General features: G+C 41.4%; 1 protein-coding gene across 2 annotated transcripts in view; it reads left to right on the top strand.

Annotated features, from left to right (window-relative positions):
- Nucleotides 1-7,702, top strand: part of SEMA3E (semaphorin 3E) — a 216,847-nt gene extending 209,145 nt beyond the window's left edge. For both annotated transcript variants that reach the window (XM_084643934.1, XM_084643935.1), the window contains 3 exons: nt 3,302-3,369; nt 5,506-5,645; nt 7,164-7,702. In XM_084643934.1, coding sequence (XP_084500060.1) covers nt 3,302-3,369; nt 5,506-5,645; nt 7,164-7,616 — 661 coding nt within the window. In that variant the 3' untranslated portion in view covers nt 7,617-7,702. The remainder of the gene's footprint in view (nt 1-3,301; nt 3,370-5,505; nt 5,646-7,163) is intronic.
- The last annotated feature ends 4,391 nt before the right edge of the window (nt 7,703-12,093 follow it).

Raw genomic sequence — 12,093 nt, 5'->3', positions numbered from 1 at the left:
AGTGAGGTGGCAAAGTTTGCAGATGATGCAAAATTACTCAAGATAGTTAAGTCCAAAGTAGACTGCAAAAAGTTACATAGGGATACCACAAAACTAGGGGACTGGGCCACAAAATTCATTGTTGATAAATTCAGATTAATGCACATTGGAAACATAATCCCAGTTATACATACAAAATGATGGGTTCTAAAGTAGCTGTTACCACTCAAGAAAGAGACTTTGGAGTCATCATGGATAGTTTTCTGAAAACATCTGCTTAGTGTGCAATGGCCGTCAAAAAAGCTAACAGAATGTTTGGAACCACGAGGAAATGGATAGATAATAAGACAGAAAATATCAAAATGCCACTGTATAAATCCATGGTACACCTACACCTTCAATCCTGTGTGCAGTTCTGGTTGCCCCATCTCAAAAAAGATATATTATAATTGGAAAAGGTGCAGAGAAGGGTAATTAAAATTATTACTGCTGTGGAACAGCTTCCACATGAGGAAATACAGGGACTATTCAGCTTGGAAAGGAGGCATCTAAGGAGGGATATGCCAGAAGTCTACAAAATCATGAATGGTGTGGAGAAAGTGAATAGTGAAATGTTATTTACTCTTCCACATAACACAAGAACCAGGGTCACCCAATGAAATGAATAGGCCTCAGGTTAAAACAAACAAAAGGAAGTACTTCTTCACACAACGCATAGTCAACCTGTGGAACTCATTGACAGGGATATTGTGAAGGCCAAAACTGTAATTCAAAAAAGAATTAGGTAAGTTCATGGAGGATAGATCCATCAATGGCTATTAGCCAAGATGGTCAGGGATGCAACCCCATGCTTCGAGTGTCCCTAAGCCTCTGACTGTCAAATGCTGTGACTGGATGACAGGATGGATCACTTGATGATTGCCCTGTTCTGTTCATTTCCTTTGAAGCATCTCACATTTGTCACCATCAGAAGACAAGATACTGGGGTAGATGGATGATTGGTCTGACCCAGTGTGGCCATTCTTATGTTCTTATGTTGTAACAATTGGTCTGATGAACTAAAACAAGTGTTTTATTTCATCAGTTTCAAATTATTCTTGTTTTAACATGTTCATATTTTTTCTGAACCATTGTCCTAGCCTTGCAGTCAGGCTTCTCTTACCACAGCTGTCACTCACAATAGCAAAATGTCACCAAACAGATGGATTTGCCTCTTGAATGGGGCAGTGAATAGAGGAAAGTGCTGCAGGGTCATGACTTTCATTAGCCATTAGCCCATGCACTGATTATCATGAGCCAGAGCACAATTCATGTCTTCTGATATCCTATTCACCCAAAAAGAGGCCTCAGAAAAGACTGATGGAGCTCATAACAGAGTTTACAGTCAAGGCCAATGTCTGAAACACTTTATGTATTCACACCTAGGACTAGAGAATCCAAGTCCTTAAAAATGCCCCCCGCTGCCCGGAGTCCTAAATATGCCTTGCTAGAGGATACTTTATTCACCCTTCTCAGACTCTTAATTGTGGGTATCGAGAGGCGCAGCTGCCATCTTAATGTCCAAGTAAGAACCACCATGGCAAGATAAAAAAGGTCACATGATTATGACAAAATTCCAGATTTCATTTAATAAAAACAACGTAAGGTTCTAGTCCTCATGACTGTGAAGAAAAACTTGAAAATATAAACCCAGCATAATTAGCGGTGAGATGTCTTCCAGGAGTCCGCAGAGAGCCTGGAACAATAGTTGATCTGCCCCATATAATTCTGAGACCTACCAAGAGCAGGTTCCTCCATGTGTGATGATAGGATCAGAACTCCTACCTAGATTCCATCATCATAAAGCAACTTCCCTAACACCTCCCCATCCCCAGCTTAAAAATTCAACACGTATGGTATTCCATTGGCCAGCTCCTCAGCTGGTGTATAGCAGTCGAGCTCTAATGAAGTCAGTGCAGCTGTGCTGATTGACACCCACTGAGGGTTTGGTCCCCTGTGTCCTGGTGGCAGGAAGAACTGTGTTAATTACTGATATTATTTAAATAAGAAAAAAGTCATTAGGTTTGGCTTATTTCTGCTATACATTGTATAGAGTAGGTACACACATGAATACGAAAATAATTGTGCTCTAGGAGGTTCGCCATGTTGTCTGTTCCTTTTAATCAGCTGTTCAGCCTTGCATATGCAAGACTGATAGTTCTGTATAATTTATGCAACCATAGGAAAATTATCCTGAGTTCCAACTATAAATTTTAGGACTCAAAATTCTGCATCTGACAAGGTGGTAAACTCAGCTTCCTGATACTTTCTTTCTTAGCAACTAGCTTTAATCTTATTTATCGTTATGGTCAGAGAACAAAATGTTTAAAATAATAACATCCTTCTTGTTGGTATCCATCGGAGAGTTAGGCATTTGCATTTATTTTCCATAGTTTTGTAAATACCTTGTTTTCAAAAACTGAGAGAGTATTGTCTAGTGGTTGGAGCCAGGATTCCTGGGTTCTTGTCTCAGCTCTGCCAGTGACTCAATAGATAGCCTAGGGCAAGTCACCTCCTGTGCCTCAATTTCCCCTTTGGTAAAATGGGAATTATAATACCAATTATGTAGAAGCATTGGGAGGCTAAAGTGATGTTTGTAGAGTATTTTAAGTTCCTCAAGTGAAAGGAGTTATAAGAGAGCTAATAAAAATACCCCTCCACACAGACTGTAAACTGTGAAAGACTCAAAACAACTTTTCTGCTAAATATTGTCGTGTGTGCGTGTGTGTGCGGCCAGTAAATTCAACCACTTAGGAATTCCCCTGCCTATGGGAATACCCAGTTACTGTTGAGTTGCTATAACAGCTTCTATCACAGGGTCTCTAGGGCTCTGGGATACAGGGCATAGTTAAAGGAAGAGAATGTTTACAAGATACAGCAGCTTTCATGCTGCTCCAGATTTTGCCAGGGACCAGAATGGCGAACACAAAGAAAGCTTACAGCTGCCCCGGTCTCCTTTCCCCTAAACTAACGCCGTATTGGTCCAAAGTATCTGGTTTCAGTATCTATGGATTGAGTCAAATGTACATGTCTGAGACTTTCTTTTAGACACATCAGATTTCTACAGAAAGTCTCCTCCTGCAGGCATCTGAGCACCTTCAGTTTAAGTGGAGGAAAACAATACTGGTGTATGAACTTAACTCCACACAGTGATAGTGCTGGCCAATATTTCAGCAGGAAGATCTAGTTCCCTGAATTTCTAATGATTCCAACTTTTGTGTAAAAGGTCAACAGTCCACAAGTTAAGCATATTTCTTAAAACAATTCCATTTTTTTCCCCCAGACGTTTCCGCAGACAAGACGTTCGACATGGAAATGCAGCTCAGCAGTGCTTTGGCCAGCAGTTCATTGGTAATCCGCACACAGTGCAGCAGAATGCTAGTGAATGCCTAGAGCAAACAGTATGGCTTTTACACAGGAGAAACATCAAGGGCTGAGTCTGACCTCAGTTACACAGTTTTTATACTGATGTAACTCTCATGATTTCAGTGGAATTACTCCTGATTTACACCCTTGACATTAGAAGCACACTGTAAGGACCAAGATCCCAAAGCAGGAAAGCTTTCCTATTCAAGATGGTGCTTAACCATGTACTGTGCTTAAGTCCCATTGGATTCAATGAGACTTAAGAGCATGCTAAAGTGCTGTCCTAAATAGGGATGGACTTGCATGCATGCTTAAATGCTCTTCTGAACCGCAGCTCAAATCATGCAACATGCTCAGTGCTCTCACATCCCATTAATTTCAACTACTGCTACTGTGGGCAGTGTAAAAACGTAGATAGGTAGCAGCTGCCAGGGTGTGCTGAGATTCTCGCCAGATTAGGCCCAATAAATCTAAAGAAAAAGAATCAAAGATCAGGGGTTTCTCTGTGACAGATGTTTCTCCAGAGAATTTTTTGCTGAAATGTATTTTTCTGCAGGATGGATTAGAATTTGAAAGGGAAATATTTCAAAGATGAAATATTTGTTAAGTTTGCCCTTGGACATTTCATACCATCCATTTTCAGCAGGATAGCTTAATGCATTTCTGCTGGAAAAAAATAAAGGACATCTATGGCCCACTGTGACGCTTAACTGCAAAACTGCATGCAATGAAGATTGTAGATTTGATTGAGAACTACACTAGGAACCTCACAATAGAGCACAGCAAATGTAAATAAAGAGAGAGAGAGAGAAATCATAATGGTTATTAATTCCCAGGCTTCTGGACCAGAAACTGATCATGAGTTGGTATCAGGAAAATAATCGCCCTATACTCCACTCCTCTCATAGTGCTATAAGAAAATGAACTAGAAAGACTGCTGCCCTGTTCCACTATAGCACCTCCTTTGTCTGTTCCACCATGGATTTTGTTATACATAGGAGCCTGCAACTGACTCTTGGTTAGTCACATTCAAATGAAACTTTTAGTAACATTTGGATGGCAAAGCTATACACTTGTACTTTCTGTGCATGTGTTGTAGAGATCTGCTGTAGAGCTGACCTGGGAATGGTTTTTCCATCCCATGAATATTTTTGTGAGTTCAAAATGTTTTCTTATCTTGAAGTAAAGAAAAAAATTGACATCTCAAAAATACTTGCAGTCTGAAAAATTATGTTTTTCTTTTGTATTTTGGATCAATTGAAACAGTTTGTTTTGATAATTTTGGAATGTTTTGTTTTGATTTTGATCTCTCACCCCACACCCCCAAACTTTCTTACAGTCTAATTAGCCTGTATTTTGAAACACAACATTGCTTTGAACCAGAATTTTTTGTTTTGAAAATGTTGAAATGAAACATTTTGACAATTGGGATCTTTTTCCTTGACAGAAAATTAATCAAACCTGACATGGTTTCGTGGACAGTTTGGTTTCGATGAATCAACATTTTTAGTTAAAAAGAAAAAAAAGCCTATCATCAAAAAATTCCCAACCAGCTCTAAGCTGTACAAATTCTGGGCACGCCATACAAACCAGTTTAGATGTTCATAGGTTTTGAGCGTTTGATCATGTAACATACTAAGAAATCTGATCCCAATCCTGCAAAATAATTTATCCCATGCTTGCTGTCAAGCATGTAAGTAGTCTTATTGGTGTCATTGACTTAAAATTAAACACGTGCATATGTACTTTGCTGGATGGATGCCAGAGTGCTTAGCACTTTGCAGGGTCAAGTCCTACAGACACAAGCACAATCACAACCACCTGACATGCAGTACTTTGGTAGGCTACTTCACCTTAGGGCTGGATCCTGTGAGATCCTGAGGTGAGCCAGGCCTTCCATTCCTCCTCGAGAGAGTGGGAGCAGAGGGTGCTCCACAGTTCCCAGGATAAGGCCAAAATTTCAAAATCACTACCTGGAGGGCTATGGGTCAAATTCCATTCTAAAGGTGAACATCAAAGGAGTCCTTAAAAAGCCCAAAGGAAACGTGCTTAACGAAAAGGGTAGCATTTATTTTAGTTACACAACTGGCAAATAAATAAGAATCTTACTTTCCTTCACAGGAGAAGCCCTGGAGAAGACTGAAGAACGGATAGTATATGGAATAGAGTACAACAGCACTCTTCTGGAGTGTACCCCCAGAACTTTACAAGCGAAAGTGATCTGGTTTGTGCAGCGAGCCCACGAAGCCAGGAAGGAGGAGGTAATTTCCCATATAATTCTAGTTATACCATGTTTATAAAAAGGGTCGGTCATATTAGGGATCTTACAGGTAAATGAGCCGTCAGTGAAACAGCTGGTACCAGTTGGTGGAATTTACAAATATTCATAGATTTTTAAGGGCAATTGGGAACACTATGATTATCTAGTCTGACTTCCTGCATAAACAGGCCATGGCATTTTACTCAGTGATTCCTGCATCAATACCAGTTTGTCGAATGAGAGAATAGGTTTTAGAAGTGCATCCACCAGTGGCTCGCAAGTCTTTCATTTGGGGAGACTTATATGCACATGCCAGAAGCTCCCTAGAAGTGGAGGGACCACCAGTCCCCAGACAGTCGCCCACCCCCCGAGGCCCCATCTCCTCCCTTGAGCCCCCCCACTCCTCTTCACCTCCTCCCCTAAGGCCCCCCCACCCACGTCTCCTCTTTGCCTCTTCTGCTGAGGCCCACCCACCTGCCCGCTCGCTCACTCCTCTCCGCTTCTTCCCCCAAGGTCCCCCACCCACCCACAGCTTGCTCCTCTCCCCCCAAGGTCCTCCCCCGCCCACTGGCCACTCGCTCCTCTCCATGCCAGAGAGGAGCGAGCAGGGGGTGGGGTAGGCTTCAGGGAAGAGGCTGAGTGGGAGCGGGGCCCTGGGGCAGAGAATAGTTGGGGTAACAGTGACTCCCCCCCCCGCACGCTTCTGGGGACCTTTGCCTCCAGCACTCCGAAGGTGGTGGGCCAGCGTGCCTCCAAAGGGAGGTGACCCATGCCACATCCACAGCATTTGCCCTCCTGCATGGCCAGCCTTTTTTGGAGAGTCTTAGCCTCCCTCAGCTTCTTATACGCACCACCCATGAGTCCGTTTCAATCTTCTTTTAAAATTTCAGAGTAATGGAGAATCTACCACATCCCTTTGCAAATGATTCCAATGACGACTGTCTATCACTGTTATCAATTTGCACCTTATTTCCAGTTTGAATTGTCTAGCTTCAACTTCCAACTATTAGTTCTTATTATTCTTTTGTATACTAGTTTAAAACTTTATTCCACCATCAGATATCGGCCTTACAGGTTGTGATCAGTGCTATCGATCTTAGTTACTTATACGGTCCCTGTTAAAATTTTCAGTGTATTGATCCTCACGAGACCTCTGTAGTGCAGGAAAGTGCCATTTTTCCCAGAGGGAAACGAGGCACAGAGAGACGAAGTGACTTGCCAGTTCTCACATAAAAGGCCTATAGCGGGCCAGTAAATTGAACCCAGGTTCCTAATGTCCTATGCCAGCACTGTCACCACATAACCTCCTCCCTCCTGCAATAAACGTAACCCTGTATGTGCTTGGAAAAGGCATGTTACAGCATCTTAGATTTATGTCCTGTAAATACTCACTGCTGAATTTGTAGCCAAGTCCCTACAGTACATTTTAAAATGATTGCACTGCTGTTTCTAATGCAGTACTAATCTTGTACTTACTGTGACTGCATTGATAATACAGTGTCATTGGCTCATTTCTCAGGTGAAGACAGATGACAGAATTGTCAAAATGGACCTTGGCCTCTTATTCTTAAGGCTGCACAGGCTGGATGCCGGGACCTATTTTTGTCAGACTGTGGAACACAGCATTGTTCATACAGTCAGAAAAATCACGCTGGAGGTAGTGGAGGAAGAGCGTATAGATGAAATGTTCAATAAAGACTATGAGGAGGACATACCTCACAAAATGCCATGCCCAGTGCAGAGCAGCATTCCTCAGGGATCGAAGCCGTGGTACAAGGAATTTCTGCAGCTAATAGGGTACAGCAACTTCCAGAGGGTCGAGGAGTATTGCGAAAAGGTGTGGTGCACGGATAAGAGGAGGAAAAAGCTGAAAATGTCCCCGTCCAAGTGGAAGTACGCCAACCCACAAGAGAAGAAGGCACGCATTAGGCCGGAGCATTACCGCCACCCCAGGAATGTAGTTGGCTCTTGATGGACAAAATGGATCCATTATTTTTGGGAGAATTTTTATTTGGACCTAAGGAATAGGGAGAAATCAGTCTTGGGTTTGGTAACTGACACAGGTTATATATATATATATATATATATATATATATATATATATATATATATACACATACATATATATAAAATAATGGGACTGAAAACAGAAAAGTGTTCTGTTAAGTTATAGCTTATACTCATGATGACTGTCTAGAGGTAATTTAAAAAAAATCTACTTAATTAGCTGTTTCTAAATAGGTCATTGCATTCAGAGTTTTCCATTTAAGGAGAACATGACAATCATTGTGCTTTAGTCAATTTCCCATGTGGAGCATGCTTCTGCTGTATATTCTTGCATATTAAGGAAATTTTAAAGTAAACTCATATAGTTAAGCATTGACAAGCAGAAGAAAAATTTGATGTATAATTTCCTTTGGTTTCACAAATGTCCTATTGCTTCTAAAAGCAGCACATTGCAAGATCTTAGCTTTCACTTGTGGCCTGTTTGCTTGTATTCGTAAGAGCCACAAGTTTTGTTAGTGTGGTGTAGTCTTATTTCTAAAGATGTTGAAGAGGAATCTTATTTACTTCCCATCATTGCTTGTCTTTACCAGTAATTTATGAAGCACAGTGTACTACTATCACAACTAAATAGTACTGCCTTGTAACTTGATGTAAGTCAAATGCATGCGGAGAACAAAAACAGAATGAAGTTCTTCAGTGTAACTTTCTGTAAGACCTTGGAGTAATAGGTTAGTGAGAGTGTAAATCATGGTTATAGTAATGGACTGTTGGCTCAGTAGATATAAGATTTATAAGAATGCCCTCTTGTGGCAAAAGAGAACATTTCCTTACATTGCTGTTACGTTTTCTCCAGAAATTTATATACTTGAGTGTTATCCACAGTCTCCTGATTTGCAGCCTAGCTGTTAGTGCCACAGCCTTTCTACTGCATGTGCTGAAATCTCAACTATTTCAAACACAGGGTTAGAAATTACTTGTACTGGGGAATAGAGTTTAAAGAAATAAGCAACATATTAAGGTATTCAATGTAATATGTTTTTGGTGCAGCAAATACTGGTGAAAGAGGCAGATCGTGAAAACAACTTTATTTGTATAGTCACATGGTCGGATTTACCTGATACGGAATCTCTTCTTAGCACAGCTATTTTGCTGAACTTGTGAATTCTAGGGATGTGGGATCAAAAGAATAAGAAATCACTTACCCCCTAGAATTTTCAGAGTATCACTGAAAAAAAATACAAAGCTTTCATTTTATTTTTGATTTTCATATTTTTCTTAAAAGTGTAGCACATTTTAGCATGAAGAGTCACAGGAGAACTCGGATGTGAACATGTGAATTAGAACTAAAAAAAATTGGAAATAAAAAGCGCTACTGTTGTGATATAAAAATATGAATCACAAATAGCACAGTTGGAAAACTCTAGCTGAGTGTGAGTTCTGCAGGATCCTTTCCCGTCGGCTGAGATGGGTTCTAGTGTGTGAATGATTACATCCCAATTGTGTGGCACCACTAGATAAATCAAGTGCTTCAGTCAGTACATGACCCCAACCGTAATGAATAGCCCCAAGTCTGTAAAATTGGGCTGTCTCATAATTTTGAGGTAACCAAACATATATTTCAGGGCTGTTCCACTTAACAGGTTCATATACAACTCTCATTCCACCTTCAACTTTTAATCAAGAAACGGTGTCTGGGATTAACGTTCTGGGACACACAGATTTGTTATTAACCTAGCAGTCCTGTTATGAACCTAACACTGGAATGGAGGTCATTGCTGTGCACTCCAGTGTCTCTAAGACACACTGTATGTTGAACAAACAAAACAGTGTGTCTGAGAGAAGGCAGTTGCTGGGATCAGAGTCTAAGCTAGCATTGGAGTGAGCTCAACTTGGATCTTATCTCTTCAAAAGCATCATTTGCTCGGAGCAGAGAGTGTCTTGGTACTCAGAGGGATGCTGTTTGCAACTTGCCAGTCAACAGAAGCAAAAGGAGAAGCAGGATTTCATATTGTATCAATCACACAGATAGATAAACCTCTCTAGCTTCTAGTTATTTTAAGTAGGCTGTAGTTTATCTAAGAGTTCGCATGGCACATAGCTAGAGGGGCTGGCTCAGTGATCCAGTGGCAAAGGCAATGAGGAGATCAGAGCTTTCTGCTCCCTTGACCAGGAGAAGCAGAGAACGTTATGTACAGCTGCTTTGGGAGAGGGAACATCTTGTAGCCACACCCTTTTGCTGATGCTGTGTATGGTGTGAACACCCAGTGCAGGAAGCATCAGATGAACTCCTTCAGCAATGCCAGTTTGGGCCTGAAGAGGCTTTACTCCAGTTAGGATCATATATATTGCTACAGGTTTAGCACTGAAGTCTACAAAGTAGGGGAGGAGAACATATATACCCATAGGCATCCCTACCTATTACTTACCTCCTCTTAATTAGCTCAGCAAAATCTGACTGGCATACACATACCATCTGACTCCCGCTCGGGGTAAATTATTAGAACCCCACTGAAGTTCTCCAGCGGCAGGCTGGTAGTAGGTTGCTCGACATTTAAGAGTAGTGAGTAAAGAAATGAAAAATACTAATAGGAGAGATCCCCTAGGCTAGAAGGAAATATAAATTCCCTCCTCCTCACCCCAGGTATTACTGGACATAAAGGCATTCGGGTCTTCCAAGTGAAAAATAATCTCAAGCAATTCATAGATTGGGGGTTGGGGAAGATGCATGGTGTCTGTCACGGCAGAGATACATTTGTGTTATAGGCATATAATGAGGGTTCTTTATTCAGGCCACTGGACTTGAACAGCCTTTGGAGTTATCCCAAGCTCTCTAGCTCTCAGAAGAACTAAACAGAGCCTGTCCAGTGACACCACATCTCCCCAAGTCTTGGTCTAAACTGAATCATCATAGAACATGTTTGCTCCACTACTGGGGTATCCATAGAATCTACAGCCCTTTAAGGGTGATGTTGGCATTTTCATTAATTTGTTGTCAACCATCTCAGTGCTAAAGGCTTATGCCAGATACAGTACCTCATAGTGACAGAAATAACAGATTCTCTGTCACTCTGAGGAAACTAACTCAATTATGTGTATATATAATTCTCTGAGATTATAGATGGAAACCAGGTGATCCACAAACCAGAATTTGTGTTTCAACACAATATATTTTTGATAGTTTCCTTTCCCAATGTTAGTTAAATGTTGAGAATCATCTTAAATTCTTAGCTTGTTCAGGGCCAGTTTGAGGATCTTTCAACCTTCATCATTAGTAGTGACTGTAACAACTCCTAAAACTTGGTTAAACATAAGATCACCTTTAAAATTATTATGACGACTGCAGAAGAAGATCACGTGTGACAATAGTGCATTTGAGTCAGATATGCATTTTTCTGCACAGAGGTGCTTTTATAGTAGGCAATGTTATTTAAAATGCTTCTTTGTGTATATACGGGGTGGCATTGTGTGTATCTTTTCATTATGGATTTGATGTATTTTGTATGTGCATGAAGTGGCTTAATTATATCATGAAGTACAGTACAATATTTGGGTGATATAATCTGTATGGCTTCCTGTTATTTATTTCGGAGTATGTGGAGCAGTATTTATTTTCACTGATCACCCAGTGGATATATTATCTCCCATCAATTTCTAGTGTGGATCGCACATTTCTGAGGGCAGAATTTCGTAAACAACAGACGGGAGGATTATAATCTGTAGCCGTTCTCTGAGAGGTAACATGAGTTAGTGGACAAGGAACTAGAGGGCTCGTCTACACTAGAATTGCTATCGCTGTGCTGCTATAGTGCTGCTAGTGAAGATGCTCTATGCTGACTGAAGAGAGCTCTCCCATTGGCCTAATTACTCCAGCTCCCCGAGCGGCGGTAGCTGTGTTGGCAAGAGAGTGTCTCCCGCCGACATAGCACTGTCCACACCGGCGCTTAGGTTGGTGTAATTTACATCGCTCGGGGTAGAGGGGTGGCTTTTCCACCCCCCTGAGCAAATTAAGTTATACCAAAGTAAGCGCTAGTATGTTCAAGCCGTGAGGACTCAGTAGGCCTGGGCTCTGACGCTGACCTACTGTGTTACCTTGACAGGTCACTTCACAGCTCTGTGTCTCTGTTTCCCCTCCTGCTGGTTTTCTCTCTTGTCATCTTAGTCCCTGGTCCGGCAGTTTGTTGCAAGAGGCACTTAGAGAGTAATCTCTTTGGGACAGGAGCTGTCCCCCGCTATATGTATGTACAGCTCCTAGTATGATGTGGCCCTGATCTTAGGGCTTCAAGGCACCACTCCAATACAAATAATAATTATTATTATTGCTCTAAAACTTTTTGTTATGGTGAAGGGGCAAGGGTGCAGAAGATTGGCGAGGAGCTAAGTGGTGGACTGCGTACGTGACTGGATGTAAGCGGACGATGCAGGCTGTTTCAATGAACTTTGTC

This window comes from Lepidochelys olivacea (assembly GCF_965140295.1).
Source record: "Lepidochelys olivacea isolate rLepOli2 genome assembly, chromosome: 1".
NCBI classification, from domain to species: domain Eukaryota; kingdom Metazoa; phylum Chordata; order Testudines; family Cheloniidae; genus Lepidochelys; species Lepidochelys olivacea.
Note: the sequence above shows the minus strand (reverse complement) of the source record. Positions and strands in the feature narration are given on the sequence as shown.